This window comes from Gasterosteus aculeatus, chromosome 6, assembly GCF_964276395.1.
Source record: "Gasterosteus aculeatus chromosome 6, fGasAcu3.hap1.1, whole genome shotgun sequence".
Lineage (NCBI taxonomy): Eukaryota > Metazoa > Chordata > Actinopteri > Perciformes > Gasterosteidae > Gasterosteus > Gasterosteus aculeatus.
In genome coordinates, this window is record NC_135693.1 from 11,771,084 (window position 1) to 11,788,552 (window position 17,469).

A 17,469-nucleotide genomic window follows, 5' to 3' on the forward strand; every position below is an offset into this window, starting at 1 on the left:
TTACACCTCTGCATGCAGAATCCTATAAAGGAGAACAGGATCATTAACACACACTAAACAAATGACAGTGAAAAATCATTCAGCATACCGACTATTACTTACTATCATATGAAAGATGATACATGTATTAGAGAAGTGAAATGCTGGAATACGCCAAATGTTACAGGAAAGTCAATGTTTTAAAAAACGTACAGATGAAACATGTAGAATGAACTTACCTTAAGAAACATGCGCTGCTTCAGCTAACGCTAGTCAACGTTAGTTAGCATTAGCTAACACAAGTGAACGTTAGCTAGCGTTAGCTAACGCTAGTCAACGTTGGCATGTTGGTCTTGCCCTGAAGCCGTGTTAGCTGACAGGGAAGGACGCTGGGAGCGACTGACTCCCCTCGTGGCGTTGGAGATGACTGACTGACTTTCTGACCTCTGGTCATGATGCTAAACACGCTCAGCTAACTAACGTTAGCTTGAATGCTGCCAAATCGGGACTTTAGTAAAGTGGAGCAGAATTTCCCTGGTTTGACTTATTAAGAACGTTTCACAACTTGTGTGCAAGCGTTATTCAACAACGTAAAAAACAGTTAACGTTACTTACCAAATAACGTATTTCCACCCAAGCCAGAAAAAATGATGTTGCAGCCAATTTCAGTCCGCAAAAAAGGCAGAACGGCGCAAAAAGCGCAGAATGTGGCACGTGCGCAAAGGGTAGTTCTCATTAATACATTTATTTGAGTTGACATATACACGTTTTAACCTAAATCAATCTCATAAGTGAAACTATTAAACCATTTTATGTTGCTGCTATTGATTATATGACGCTTAGGCGAAAATTCAGTCAGGAAGACTGGACAGGTTGTGCCGTTCCCTGGTGGCCTCCTCTCTCCCTGGGGGGGCACGGCCAGCTGATTGGGGGCGGGGTCAGGTAGTATCATGCGTAGGTGTCGTTACCGTAAACCAATCGCATTGGTGCAGGCAAACGTTAAAAACTGTTCTCCTCTCTTTTGCTGTCAGTTGTCATTTCAGCACGCTCCAAAGGTGACCCGCCACCACCCCTGACACCTCCAATCTACAGCAGAACCTGGCATAGCTGGAGAGTTATGCAACCAGGGCTCTACCACCACCACCACCATTGTCTGGACTCCCAAAGGGGGGGATATGCCTCATCTCGGCTCGAGATCCCGGCCCCTGGTCTATCCTGCGGCAGGATGGAGTCCAAGCCCCAAACAACTTGCAATATCATATTATGCCTGTTATAATAAAGCATTGTTCAAATTTCAACAAGTCTCTCCGGATTGAAATATATGTTCATCCTTTAATATATTCAAATAAAGCAAACACCATTTAGGCCACATTTACACATAGCCGGATATTTACAGAAACGAATATTTCTGCCCCTCCGTTTTCAAAAATAACGTCGTACACACAAGGTCGTTTTCAAAAAAGTTTCTGTTTATATGAACCCGGGCGCCATCATAACTATGCCAAACCCGTAGTCGGCAGTATAACGAGAAGGATAAAGACATGCAAACCAATCAGAATTCGCATACTGTGACGTTTGACGTCTAGTTCACACGCAAACACAAAAACAGAGTTTTCAGAAATCTCCACTTTGGCCGGAGTTTTTAGAAATGATCGTTTTCCGTGATAAAACCTCAGTTTTTGTGTAAATGAAAGTCCAAAACGCATGAAAATGTATGCGTTTTCCCATCGTGTAAACGGGGTCTAAGTTGTGGTGGGAAATCAATCGCACATGAAGCCAATGGCAGACTCTCATGCATATTCTAATTCTGCAGGTGTTGTTAGTGTAAAAATACAGCTTCAGACATCTGATGACAAGTATCATGTTGCTGGAGCGGGAATGACACAGATCCTTCTGCCACCTCGCTGTTAATCACGTTAAGCAGTTGTGAGAAAATCGAAAGGTTAAAAGCAAAAGGCATTACGGGCGAACGACAGGAAGGAAGAAGACATTAATCACGAGGGTGAACTTGTGTCGGAGTTAACACCACAGATATCCATTACCCTTCCGTCCTCGCCCTTTCTTCCTCACTTGGTGTCCAGAGTGGCGACAAGATCACGTTCATTTTAGATTTAGCTCCTTCTGCGCATCCTCAGTGTCAGCCGGACTCTATTTGAAGCTGTTCGTAAGTGATCTGAGCTGTTAGTGCGAGACATGCTGATAGTCCTGAAATAAAATATCTACCTCTGCATCACCCGCCACCTGTTGCCAATAAAGACTTTATTGGAGCGAGAGCATGGACATTGTTACTAAACTCACTGCAAACATCAGCAATCTGTCCGTCCTGTGGAGGACAAACAAAGGTGGAGCAGTTCACTAAATACTTTTGGTACTGTGATTCCTGTAGTTGGGTTTACCTTCCTACAATACAATAAGCAGCCCAACACGCTCGGGCTCCCAACCAACTGGCAGTGCCTGCAGGCCCCTGCTCCCCCCCCTGTCCCCCCTCCATCCTGTCCGCCCCCCCGCCGCTCGGAGCAGCATCAAGCAGGCCGGACCGCCAGCAGCCAAAACCCAACAGATGCACAGCGCTGAAGCCGACATAAGAAAACCTGGGTGGGGGCTGACATTTGAAATGGTCTCCCTGACACATAAATACACACTTATACACGTCTGAATATAAAGTTTCGCTCGGCTGAGGAGTTGAGTGGATGAGTGGAAATAATACCTGGTGCATCAGTTTAATCGGCAGTTCTTGTTTCTACGTGGCTTTACTTTTCTAAACTGAAGTTCTATTTGGACAATTTCCTTTAAGACTCCATTTGCACATTATGCTTTGCTTATTACTAAGAATTAATGAACCCACACACAAGATATGTGTCAAAATGTGTGTTGGATAAGCAGCCCTTCAAATGACTGAGATCTAGATCCAGTGGGCCGATGACGCAGCATGTAATGTCTAGATGTATCCATTTATTAAAAGTCTAATCTCTAAAAAAAAACAAAAATCAATGGTTCAGGGAGTGAATTAATTAATGAAATGTCAAAAGAAAATGAGATACCACTAGATACAGTTTCGCTGTAACAGCCACCACAATATCATTGTCCACTTTTTCCATTAAGGCGGAAATCACCTCTGTTGCCGTTAAACATCAAGTTCTAAGAAATATTGGATTTATTTTTCCTTTTCGTCTGACCTTTTCTCTCCCATGAAATCCCCATGCAGTGAGGATGTCCGTACACAACAGTGAAATGTCTCAACACAGAGCAACAAATTAAGATTTGTTGACATTTTGGCACTGTTCTTGTTTCATTTGAAGCCTCTTTCCAAGCACTGCCCTGTGCCCTCTCAGTCAGCTCTCTAACAGTGGATTACTTTGGGCTTGTAAATACTGTACAGCTCTGAGAACGAACATTGATCTTGCAGTTTAATGAGAAAGCACAGGGGACAGACACTCCTGTGCTCAAAAAGTCTTGATTCAACAAACAAAAACAGCTGGCATATGTGTTAAAACTGGTGCATTTTACAAAATGACCCAAAGGATTACAGTGAATGTTATTTGAGGAGCAATGACGTTACTGCCAAGACAAAGGGGGGGAGAAAGGAAAGTTAAACTCACACAGGCACATCCTGGCCCCGTTTCCTTTCTCCAGACCGATTCTGGCACTAAACATCCTCAGGCTCGCGTCGGCTGGTGATTTGATAAATTGTCCCTTTCATCTTGTCGATGTGCATTGTGTCAGTGGGTTTGTGTGCATTCAGATCTGTGAGTGTGTGCGTGTGTGTGTGCGCCTGCATGGGTGCATTGTAGGAGCTGCGTTTGGCTTTCTCACTGAGAGCTGCTGTCACAGCCTCAGAGAGCGTGTAATAGCCGCCCATTCTCCCGGAATAAATGCACATCAATACACAAGGGGATAATGTGGCAGTTTCAAAAAGACCTGCAATAATTAAACAGAAAAACATGTAAAAAGTCAAGAAATGTCATTGTTTTCAATAACTGTGTGTTTGCCGTTGAAAGAGTTTGCAATCCACAGTGAAAAAATACTATTTTGTATGGATAAAGGTTGGTTATTTGTGAGCACAAACGGCTTCTGAGTTGGATTGTGAGTGATGGCTACGGAATGTATTCTTTGTTTGATCGATACTCAAAGGCAACTGTTATGTTACTGTTGTTTATTAAAGTACCTTGAAATACATCATGGTGAAAAGCAGTTAATTCGCTGCAATTTCTTTTTGCTGAGATAACAATGCATAGAGTCTGCAGGTTTCAAACCGAGTGTGTTTTTAAGTGGGTCTGCAGAATGAGACTACAGCAAGAGACAGCAATCACCCTCAGCTCGTCTGTTGACCACTCAGCCTTTTGCTTTCAGTTCCTCGGCATGACTTCATCAGGTCTGTAGATACATTATATGAGAAAAACGTCAAAAAAGTGATCAATGGTGAAGAAAAAATATATATACATATATAACACTTTGGTTGGCAGATGGGCATTTTGCCTATTTCCATAAAGTAGGTTGTTTTTTCAAAATTTGATAGACTAATTGGAAACTAATAAATACATTAAATAAAGGAGAATGTCCATCACTAATCTCCCACAATGTGGTATCTTCATATTGCAGGTTCCGCCATACGTTTTTTACATTACAAATCAATTGTTTATCTAAATGTAGATCCAAAAAACATCCAGCGACCCCGAAGCTAAACACGTGACGTTGGGTGGATAAACTGTAGAAACCCACAACACCAACAACCATCCGACCAGAAGCACGGCTGAGGATTGAGATATTATCACAGTGTGCGCGCCGTCACAAGTAAACATCAACACCTTTAAGACAGCCTGTTGGTATGGAAACAACACGTCAATAACAACAATAACTGGATTTCACAGAATTTTTGCGACCATTCCCTCTGTCCGTTAATTTTTATTTTATTTTTGTCCGATGATATAGTCATGCGTGCAAACCGACACTCACTCACTCCTTCACTCCCTCCTTCACTTACTCACTCCCTCCCTCACTCACTCCTTCACGCCCTCACCGCCTCACTCCTTCACTCACTCCTTCACTTACTCCCTCCCTCCCTCCCTCACTCACTCCCTCCCCCCTCACTCACTCCTTCCCTCACTCACTCCTTCACTCACTCACTCCTTCACGCCCTCACCGCCTCACTCCTTCACTCACTCACTCCTTCACTTACTCACTCACTCCTTCACTCACTCACTCCTTCACTCCCTCACCCCCTCACTGCCTCACTCACTCCTTCACTAACCCCCTCACTGCCTCACTAGCTCCTTCACTCCCTCACTCCTTCACTCACTCCTTCACTCCCTCCCTCACTCCTTCACTCACTCCTTCACTCCCTCACTCACTCCCTCACTCACTCCTTCACGCCCTCACGCCTCACTCCTTCACTCACTCACTCCTTCACTCACTCCCTCACCCCCTCACTAGCTCCTTCACTCCCTCACTCCTTCACTCACTCCTTCACTCCCTCCCTCACTCCTTCACTCACTCCTTCACTCCCTCACTCACTCCCTCACTCACTCCTTCACTCCCTCCCTCACTCCTTCACTCACTCCTTCACTCCCTCACTCACTCCCTCACTCACTCCCTCACTCACTCGCAGTACAAATCGCGCGTTCGGCGCCCACTTATCGCAGCGTGCGCGAGCCTCAGCGCTTTGCGTCGTTCATTCATCCCGCTGAAGGCTGCTCACACTTTCTTGTTATTCGTCTCCCCTCCTCCGTCCTCTGTCTCCCCCCCGCCCCCTCCCCCCCCCCCCCCCCCCCCCAACGCCGGGATAGCTCACTTTGTCTTTTTTTTTTTCTCTTGGTCGGGTGGACGGGGGATGATATCAACAGCTACGTCTCTTCTTTCCTCCGCGACACCGTGGACTCGAGCGGAGGGATCCCGGGACGCGCGCACCACGACGGAGAGCCGCGGGAGGTAGTTTCTCTCACATTTATTCCTCATAAAGATTTAAAAAACAACAACAAAAAACAAGACACGAAGAAGACGTTTGTATTGCGGACCAGCGTTGCTAAGGACGCTGCAGCCCCGCGGGACTCGCGTGAAGTTCTGCTGCCGGTTTCTCGGCTCCGCGGCGTTGGAGGATCACGGACGTTGGTCGGATGGTTGTCGGAGAGGAGTCGCTGCCTCTGCGCCAGGTGAGCAATGGACTCCGTGCTGCTGAGCGGGATGTGCTGACGTTATACGCTTTGTTCAACAGATGCATTGTTGGCACCTTTATATGCTTTTTGATTTTTTTGGGGCACCTTAAGATCACGTAATGTCTCTGTGGAATGATTGCATGCGGCTGTCAGTTGAGTTTGCAGCAACCTTTAAAAAAGTTTATGGTATTTCATCTTTGGATCGAATCGAATCTATACATTCTCAATCTACGTTTTCTAGCATATACTGGTGTGATGGTTATACGTTATTGTTTACCTACTGTGGTTCTTGGGTATTTTATTGAACAATAACATTGTTAATTAAAGTAGCACTTAAACACATGAGTTATCTATTAGATCAACAGACCAAGATGTTCACCATAATGGAACAAGTGCTGGGCTGCATGCAGTTTATGGTTTTATATGATCCTGATATGGTTAAGTGATTAATTGTTTGGTTAATTAAATGTCGGCAAACAGTGACAAATGGTGAGGTCGCCAAATATGCCGTGTCTTCAGTTCATATTGACTACGACAGAGCAAATCAGCTCATCCCTGTTGGACAAGATGAAACCAGAGAGGCTGGTGTTTCTAATTGATTATCAACATAGTACCACCTTAATCTTCTGGAAACTGACTATTCAGATAATTCAGCTAATTTCATTTCAGAGTTTGAAATTATTTAGAAAACTCGTCCGCCCGCCTATAATTTAAATTAGATTCATTGATTCTCCTTATTATTCAGGATTTTTCATTGCAGAGCACATCCAGCTCATGCACACCTGTACAATAAAGCCTCTCTGTGAGATACGAAGATGCATGTATTATGAATTAGGTCCAATACTTGCTGCATCCATCTCTCTCGTTGAGAGCCTATGCAAGTATTTGTCACTTTGGGGAGTATGCGTCAGTCTCACACAGGGCGTCTGTGGCAGGATGATACCAGCTTACGGCCTTTACACAGCAGTCGCCTGCCTGTCACCAGGACTGAACCAATACACACACACAAACACACACAGACACAAGTGGCTACACCCACAATATCACCCAGTCGGACAGGATGAGTGCCATGAAGTCAACAGATTCTAAGTCATCACGTGCACTTATTGTTTCAGTCCTCAGAAACGGACATTTTATCGACTTTGGGAGCTTCTCTCTGTGCAGTCTCTACTCTGGCTCTATTTTTCCACGTGGCCAAACGGACTGAGCAGAGCTCAGGCTTCATGCTCAGTTTGTACACAGTTATTGATCAGCCTGCGCTGACTTCTGCTGTACATCAGGTCACTGCAGCAGACGAAGCGGCTGAGTGTCTCAGGAATAGATAGAAATGCACTTTAAGGTGACCATCATTATTACGCCTGCCAGTCTGTGAAATAATTGATTAACCTTTTGATACATGAAAGGTCACATCAAAGGCTCCCAAAGTCCAATAACCCCTTTTGCAAAAATGCCTGTTTTGTCCAACCACAGCTTTGTAGTAGATCAGGAACGATTTTTCACACAAAACATCTTTTATCGTGTTTTTTTAAGCTTTCGTCATTTGCAGCGTGGCTTCAGGAAACCGCGATGGATATTTTCTGACTAGTCGATTAAACGATTAACCAAGAAAATAATGGACACGTTTATCAATAATGAAAATAACCATTGATTTCCGCCGTCTAAATCCCAAATTGCATTTGGTGCTGGATAAATCTCGATCGACTGTTTCTTCCACCATTCTGGAAGGTTAAAATTGAGTTGATGGGTGTCACTACCTGTTTAAATGTGCTTTACGTCTTTACACGAGCCAAATGATTGTAATTGGAATATTTTTAAATGTAAACGGTCTTATTTTTGTCACTTGCCACGGACAACACTGCATGTATCTTCAGAGCGAAGACTAATGTGAAAGAGGAAAAAAAACACAAACAGAAATAAAGCCAACTAATTAGCATGTCGATAATGTGGAACATATGCAATTTAGTCGTTGCCAGCTCCGAGAAGCCTATTTCATTCTCCCTCTTCCAGTCTCTCATGAGGTGGTGAACGGCATCTGGGGGAGAATCTGATTAACCGACAAGAATAAATTACTCAGTCCTCAAGGAATAAACGGAGAAGCGATGTTGCTCTTGCAAAGTACCCGCTTTGCTTTTTTTTACGAGGACCTGGATTCATGGAACGAGTGTGTACGCGTGTCTGTGTTTGTTTTCATAGGTGTGGAAGTGCTGTAGTTTCTTTAGGACGGACAGCATCTCCAGCGTGTGTCTGTGTGTGTGTTCTTTCTGCTCCATAGCAACAGGCAGCATATCTTCAAATATCTTTATCAGACGTCGTATGCTGTGACCTTTCTGCTAACTGTGTGCACGCCAGTCTTTGCATGGATGCATCTGTGTTTGTGTGTGTGTGTGGGTGCGTTTGACCTTTCCCCGTGTACATTCATTAATAGCGCCATAATAGCTAATATGAGACCTACACGATCAAGGTATTGAATGTGTCTCATAGCAGCATCAGTGCGATTCCTTTCCCAAAGAGCTGTTCTGTTGTCTGTTGTTTCTTTCCTCTCAAACGACTAGTATTGATGAGGATTCGGCCTCCTTTGAACAAGCGGCAGTTTACCAAGATTATATTATTTTTTGAAAGACGTCGTTAATATACATCTTGACACGGTTGTAGTCTAATGTTAATATCAGTGTTGGACTAATAACTGCTTGCATATTTCATATGCGTATATAGCAGACAGAGCTCTTTAGAAATCAATTTTGTTTTGCTCCATCACCATGTTCTGAAGCTGGCCTGATGCCAGACAGGGAGGGAATGATGGAAGGAGAGGAGGATATTGTGGGTGCATTACTGAACGAGAAGAAGAAGAATATGTTCATCAGATGAAGAATTAATTCTCTTCCATCTTCAAATTTGTCTGAAGAAGTTATTGTCTTTCTCAAAACGTCACAGCGCGGAGTAGATGCAAGTTACGGAAGCACATGCGCTCGATCCTTGCTCATCGCTTCCTGTTCGTATGGCCACACTGCTGCAAGGTCATGCCCTATTTATATACATGCATGTGGGCCCGGGTGTGTGTTGCAGAGCATGCAGTCTAAGCTCATACAGTACATATCAAGAGCATAACCCTGTGTGAGTGTAGGTGTGTGTGTGTGTCTGTGAGAGAGAGAGAGAGAGAGAGAGAGAGAGAGAGAATGCACTGCCAGCTCATACATATAAATCAACAGAAGAATCCTTTGTGTGCCCGTCTGTTTGGTCATAACTCACACAGCGCGGTGGCACAGCACAGTGGGACGTTTATATGTGCTATCTTTGTGGATGGGTGTACTGTGTGCATGTGGAGACTGCGTAAAAAAAAAAAAATCACTGCTCTATTGTAGAATCTGTTGTGCGTGTGGCTCTGTCCTCTCTTGATTTTCTTGGAATTCTGCAAGGGAAAATAAACAAATGTTTCTTCTCATTTTCAATTCCCCGATCGAACTCAGCCCTCGCTCTTAAAAAACATTTTTTTAAGTCAAAAGGCGAAGGAGAAGTTGATCATCTAGCTGAAACCGAAAGGGGTGAACATTGGGCTGTTTGGATGAATACCACCATTATTATTACTTATTTACATTTGCTGTATTCTGAGAACTAAATCTCAACGACCTCAAAGTTTTAGATGCTTTTGTTTATGGGTTGTTTTAAACTGAGTCTTTATTAATGTTGCACGACCAGATGATGGATTGATCAATGCTTCTCTGTTCTGCTCCATTTTCCTGGAAGCACTGTTCTCTAACAAACACTCAAAGTGAATCTCAAAAGCTAAAATCAATCCTTTCAATGTAGTAGCACTTCTTAGAAAATCCACCTGCAGTCAAACCGAATGAAGCAAAATATTTACAGTATGAAGTTCAATCCATCCCAAAGTTCACATAGCCGAACATTACGACAGAAAAGAAATAGTCTATTAACACAACGTCACAGTGTGACTCATGGAGGCTGTCACGTATACGTAAAAATAATAGTATATTTTATTTTCACAGAAATGCTGTAAAAGAGAAAATTAAGTCACACTACTGCATCGACGCACACCTCTCCAGAAAGGTGCCCCAGCAGGTTGTTCCGTTTGGCCTTTTACTTACTGTGGTGATTCCTGCACGTACGGTAAACATGGAAGAACTCACACTGCGACAGACACTTAGAAGAGTATAGCACATCTGAGCAGCGTGATTGACAGCTGATCCTATAAGGCTATTTGTGTAGATATACGTCATCAACTCTCAGCCATGTTGTACTGAAACTATTCATAGTCCCGCTTCACAGTCAAGCCACCACAATCTGGCGTCAAAAGTCTTATTAGCAGAGCTTTATGTGCAACAATGAGTATATTCTCTAATTAGTAAAAGGAAATGTGTTATTTTTCAGTTCTGTTAGTCCAGTAATGGAGGCAAAAAGAAGTCAAAAAGGACGAGGAGGAGAGTTTTCTAAAGAAATAAATGCAGAGCATTTCCTGCTTGTGTCACTTTAGTTGCACCACTTATACAATTTAAAGTCATTTAAAAATATTGAATTATAATCATATTCTTAGGGGCCTTGATCTCAGTATCAATGTGCAATTAACCATGTATTATACTAAGATGAACACATTCTGCCGACACCCCAAATCCTTCAAGTGAGTATAATTCTGATTAGTGCAATACGATGTTTGAACAAACTCTTTTCATGGATCTAATAGATTTTGGTGTTGAATCTCGGTGCTACGTGCAAAAAAGAAGAGATTTCTATATGATACGGGAAAAAATACAGATGAGAGTCCCGGGAAAGTTACAATTAACAAAATGAGAACTTTTGGACAGAATTTGCTAAAGTATGAAGACAATTAGCTGCTAATGGAACAGATAGACCCCAACAGCTTTGTTGCCATTCAGCAAAGCGCCCCCCATATGTTACAGTAACATAACGACCCCCACACAAACTTCAGGCCGCCTTTGTCTCCCACCATTAACTTGGTTACTGAACACACACACACACACACACATAGACAGAGGGAGGTGGAGATGTGCTCGGTTAAACTTGGAAAGCTTTACTTTGCCGGGGATAATAGTCTTCATTCACCCTCTAATGAATCCATATTGCGGCCTTAAGCAGTATCTGCTATTAATACCATTAACATGTAATGGCCCAGAAAGAGATCTTCAGAGACAAAATTGGCCCACCAAACAAAAAGTCTGTATGAGGCAGAAAGGGCACAAAGTCTATGAGTTAAATAAATAAAAAAGAGGAATATAGTTGACTTATGGTTTGCTACACAAACTCTCTTGCCCTGAGAAAGCACCAGTGGGAACCTTCTGTTCAATTCCATTAATCTAATGATGAACAACTGGTTTTCGAAATGTGGAAACCCAACAAAGAAGAAGAAAGTACAGATCTCCCCTGTGTCAAGTTCATCTGTAACATTTTCCATTGTGTGCGCTATTTCAATGCATTATCTATAATAAATGTTACTGCTACGGAATAAAATAAGTAGTATACAAAGACTGAGAGTTTCCAGTTATGCTTTGTACTTAAGCAATATGAATCGCTGAGCTAAATGCTAGCATCAGAAGGCTAACATGCTTGCAACATGTTGGTGTGATAGCATGTGCTAATAAGTGAGTGTCTGAGACTGATAAGAAAGTTATTAAACCCAAATACGATATCAAGATGCTCCATCAGGCTCCAAAGCAGAATTTGGGACACTACAAGCAGTGAGCAAAGGTGAGAGTGAAAACAAATAGACGCACAAACTAACTCAGGGGGAGAAGTTTGTTGTCTGATATTGTCATTGTCAGGTAACAACCTTCAAATTGGCACAAGTGTGCCAATTCTGTCTCTTCTAAAGAGATTTTATTGCTTTGAAAGGCCGGAATGAACAATGCGCCCTAATCACATACTTGTCACCAATTTTGGATCTTTATTGTTTTATTTTTCCAAAGCGGGACTTGCGTGTTTGTGCCATGGCTGTCCTTGAGTGTGTGTGTGTGTGTTTGCAGTTTGCAACATTGAGAGAGAATAGTACAAAGCAAACTCCTGCAATGCAAACAGAATGAATGAGGTTTTGGGTTCAGACTCGCACTCCTGCTCCTTTGAAGATGTTATTCCCTCAGTGTACCACCTCTGATTGCAACTGTACAAAAGGGGAGGGTGGAAGCAAGTGTGTGTGTGTGTGTGTGTGTGTGTGCGCGTGTAGTGGGGGCAGACGGCGAGAGAGCCTCTTAAAGATTACATTAGAATGAGTAAAACGGGAAGAAAATTGTAATGTGGATCATCAAAGTGACACGGCAGAGTGCCTTTGCCATATTATTAACCCTGCAACCTTTTCTTTTGTTATAGCCTCATGTGACTCATTAGACAGGTCATTGTCTCACAGGCGCATGTCAATATTTCATTGGCCGTATGCATAATTCGACAGTTAAATCAGAACAGCCCTTTCAAATGAGAAAGGAACTATTATATATATTTTATATCAAATGTGACCACAGGATGAGGAAGAGGGGAACAGACAGCTCATGTGCTAAACTTGTCATGGAAAGATATAATCCATACTTAAGGGAGATATTCAGCATTTTTCTACCTATATTCTTTTCCCCATGTTTCTGACTAATGAGCACAACAACTTTTAGAAGCGGTTCCCTTATTGAGCTACAACTCTGCAGCCAGCAGCGGCAAACAGAGCCGCTGTGTTTTAAATCGGGCGATTCCTCACAATCAATGTATGTCAATTAAAAGCGTAATCGTTTTCCTCACTGGCTCAGAATGTGATTAAAAGTGTCTTATGCAAAGGACCCTACAGAAGTGTAAATCATTGCCTCCACCCTTCAGTCTTTCTTTATGTCATTTTAAGACGCGCCGCTGCAGCCCATCTCTCAAATCCTCACTCATGTCTAAAGCGTCCCAAGGCAACGAGTCACACATGACATGACAAAACAACAGGACGGATCAATCCAAAAGTAAAGAAAAATATTCTAGTAAAGTCCTTTTAAAAATGTTGGCCGACATTGACAATGACGATCGGAACATTTATGTGCAAAAACAAGCATTTTGCCCACATGGACACAGCACTGAATAATATGGTCACATTTTCTCGAGCTCAAGAGGCTACGGGACAAATTAAAAACGTGGTCCTCATTAGACCCAAAAATGAGTAAAAATAAGGTCACGGTTTGAAATAACAAGGTTGTCCTTCATAAGAACTCCTGCTACCCTGAATGCCATCTGTTCTCTCTCAATTTGTATTTGAGCTGATTTATATCATTTTCTACTTTGTGAAATCTATCTCACTTTTACAGCAACACAGACATTACAGCAAAGAACAACGTCGCTCATGTATAACTAATAACATAATTAGCAGATGGCAAAAGTATTTATTTGACCACAGGCAACAAAGCCCACTGAAAATAATACATCTTGGATGTCAGTGGTTGGAAATAAATTCCATCTTTTCAGTGTAGTGAACTTGTGCACATCATAGGTATTCCCCCACGAGAGCCCTCTATAAATGATCAATTGATTCCAGTATCATAATTTGCTCAGTTTCCAGTGACCTTTGTGTGCATCTAATACATCCTCTCTGTACATCTACTGTAACTCAAGAATGCTGATCCATAAAGTAGAAACTGACTTAAATTGTAAATAAATACCACAAAACTTTTTGTGTTTTTCCTGTTGAGGAATTGTTGCTCATCGGCGCAATAATTATATTCTCAAAACATCACATAATCTGATACAATAAGGTTTATGATCTGCGAGTAACATGAAGACATCACATGGAGTGCACCAGCTATAAAACCCCCCACCCTATTTTCTTTCCTTCTCTCCGTACCTCTTTCATTAATTTCTCCCACTATCTCGCCCTCCATCGCTTTGCTTCGTTGCCGTTCCATTACTCTCACCGCGTCTATTAATTAGTCCACATCTTCAATGTTGCATGTAATAATCAAAGGTGATGCAGATATTAGAGCGATAAACAGAATTCTTCAGTCAATCACTTTAAATTTGCCTGAAGATTAGAAGATGGATTAACTTCTGCCTGGCTGACGTCCAGACAGACAGAGCACAGCTTCTGCAGCAAATCCAATATGCCAGTTTAATCTGTTCCTTCATGTCTAAAAAGACACTTCAAAGTTATAATGATAATGCAATGAGTTTACTGTTGACATTTCAGAATGACGTACAGTATTATCCGTCATAGACGCCTGTAACTTGCCTTTCCTGCATTAAGGTCATATTCATTTTCATATCCATTTCATTTCAATGCACAGGGGCCCTCAGTTTAACTAGATAATTGAGGAATTGTCTATACGGCATGTCTGTGGTTAATTGGAGGGTCCAGGGTGCACTAAACAGACAAGGAGAACAGGCAGGGGTAATTACCAGTACTGTGTGTGTGTGTGTGTGTGTGTGTGTGTGTGCGTGCAAAGGTGCTGAGGCAACTGCATCAGCAAAAAGTCAATTACACACTAGACATGAAATAAATAATACAAAATCCTACCATTGCGTTTCCCTACCGACACACGGAGTAGATTATATCTGATGTCGTCACTAATGTTGCAATTCTCGGGATACAGACCCGGACAAAAGACCACATTCCTTCAAAGTTACAGGAGCTGACCTCTGCAACTTGTATTTATCTTGCTCTATAAAACATTTGCACCCTGTCCTGACGCTTCCTTGGAGCCGGGGGCTCATCCAGTGCAATGTTTGATGTTCCTGAACCGATCCCCGCAGACACATTACTCACCCTCACCCTGTCAGTGCTTTGTCTACAGGGCACGCGTAATAAAGAGGAGAGAGAATTGAACACAAGGGTACAGAGCAAATCATTAAACATTTTTCTGTTACAGAGAAAAAAATCACTACTTCCAGAGCCAGGGCTCCCAGTGGGAGGCTCAGGTCTCGATGGTTTTACTGGTTAGGCAATTGTAACACCCTTTCTCAGCAGACATTTTTGTAAATGTACTTGGTAATCCTCACCGAAAGCTGCTATTGGCCACATTGTACCGCTTTACAGTATTTTTATCTCTTGCCAGAATTTTTGCAAAGGGTGAAAAAGTTAGTGTCTCTTAAGTAGCAGCTGGCAAAACTGAATTGAAAAATTCTTAATATGTGAGTGCAGCTGCAGAGTAGAGCTTAGGGCAAAATGCATTCTAACTCGTGGAGTTTAAAAGATGAAAACTGTGAAGAAATATGTTAATATTTGGAGTAGGAACAAGGCCGGAAAGCAAAATCCCATATTTTTTCAACTTTACAAAACAAACATCAATATTGCCGCACTTCTAATTTGTTTTACCGAATGCTGGAGTGAAAATGTCAAGCATGCTGTTTTTTTGTTTTTTTGTCACTCCATTGATTTCTTTCATGTAATAATTAGTTATATTGCAGATTATGAAACTCCAAGCAATTAGCATTTTGTAATTAAAATTATGATATTTCACTCTATTCCACACTCCGTGTTCATATTTCCGCATGTGTGTTTGTTTGTCTCAGATGAAGATGAAGTCCGCGGGCGTCGTGGACGGAGGCTTGTTCACAGAGAGCTATTGTAACATCTGCAATGCCCAGCTCATCTCCGAGTCCCAGCGCACCGCTCACTATGAGGTGAGTCCGTCTCTGCCCCAACGGGAGTGTTTGCACGAAACAAGCTGAAGACTGACAACCACATTCCTGCACTCTTCACTTCTTACCGCATTCCAGCCTCATTTGTACCAATTTGGTCTTTTGCCATTTCTAAGCAGCGCTAATCCATTATACACAGACTTAATGCATTGTGGTAATGCCACTCACTCGCAAACAAACAAACGCACACGCACATATTCTTGCTCAAATGTGGTCCACCTCTCTGCAGACTCCCTAAGAGTAATTTAATTAAAGCCCACTCAATAATCAGCCCTTATTTAACTAGAGGGAGTGTGTTTGTGTGTGCGTGCATGCGTGCACCGCATTGAGATTGTCCTTGATTGCAAGACACAATTGGGATTAACAAGCGGACAAATGAGGGCAAGACCCTTATCTGGGGAGAATCAAGCAGGGACAACGGCTGTGTGTGTTCATCGGAAGGATCCCTCGTGCCCACCAACACAGAAGCACACCGCCTTGAGTTGTGCAGAGAAATGTGCGCGCTGAGTCAGTGCAGTGCGTTTTCTTCATTGTCACGCTTTCTAAAAGGTCTCTGTGGAGGCCGGTAGATCAAGGAGACAGGCCAAGAAATCATTGGAACACAAGGAGTTTTTGTGTGTTAGTTTCAATAGAGACACAACAACAGGCTAAAGAAAGGAGCGCTATCGCGGGGGTGTGAATTATTGACGAGTACCGGGTTCTGGAGTCCTTCCTCGCTCCACTGGCAGCAACGCTCCTTCATAACTACCAAAAACACCAGTGGAAATATTGTGCAGATCAGCAATTTCGTTACAATGAGTGGTAGAGGCCAGTTTTAACTCAACTTGATTCTAAAAAAGAAAAAAGAAAAGACAGAGACATGCACAGTCCATTAGACTGAGGGTCACAGCAGGGTAACCATGGTGACACAAGGTCCCGTTTTTAGACCGCATCCTAGAGCCATCCACAGCATGACCATTTATACACCTATAAACATAAACACACACTCACACAAGCGCTGACACACTGAATTAAAGTAGTCTGACAAGTGAGGAGGCCTGTGAGGTGGAGGGAGTGTGTTTGTGTGTGAGAGATGGGGGGGGGGGGGGGGGGGGGGGGATTCTAGTCCCGGGGGGCAGAGAATCTAATCTAAGCACCGGAGCAGCGATTACAGTGTCAGAGTCTCCTTTTCGCTTTCTTTACGTCCTGTTCAGCCATGATATTCATTCAAACTAAAGATCTTGAATAGATGACAACAGAACATAATTCCATCGATCATGTGATCCACCTGAGTAGTGAACGTTGAAGTGATGCCTTCACAGTGATCCCGACATAATGAATAAAATCAATCCCTTTTTAGTTTTTGACTAATGATGATTCCCAACCACGATCTAACTTGTATCCCTGCACTCTGTTGTATAATAATGCAAAAGTGACAAATCTCTTTGACATTGTCGACGCTTGATCCTGAAAAAATGAACCGATGAATTTATAGATAATAATAGTTCTTATGTGGTAGAAAGGAGTGAAGGTCAACCAGCATGGCAATAAAAAAAGGAATATATATCAAGCAAGATAGCTGTCAACCTTGGAGACAAACACAGAGCTGTCTCAACACATAAACGTGCACTAATCTTACTCCCTGCAGTCTGTCCAGTGACTTTCAGCGTTTGCCGTTAAAGTGACAGCAAGAAGCATCAAGGACGGCTCAATGTTCTCATAACAAACTAGTGCACGTTTATTATCTTAT

The 17,469-nt window shown here is 42.6% G+C and overlaps 1 protein-coding gene across 1 annotated transcript in view; it reads left to right on the top strand.

The window, feature by feature from the left end:
* Nucleotides 1–5,572: 5,572 nt before the first annotated feature.
* LOC120820731 (zinc finger matrin-type protein 4) overlaps nt 5,573–17,469 on the top strand; it is a 37,521-nt gene continuing 25,624 nt past the window's right edge. The window contains exons 1-3 of the mRNA XM_040178844.2: nt 5,573–5,904; nt 5,994–6,125; nt 15,612–15,722. Of these exons, the coding sequence (XP_040034778.1) occupies nt 6,090–6,125; nt 15,612–15,722 (147 nt within the window). The 5' untranslated portion in view covers nt 5,573–5,904; nt 5,994–6,089. The remainder of the gene's footprint in view (nt 5,905–5,993; nt 6,126–15,611; nt 15,723–17,469) is intronic.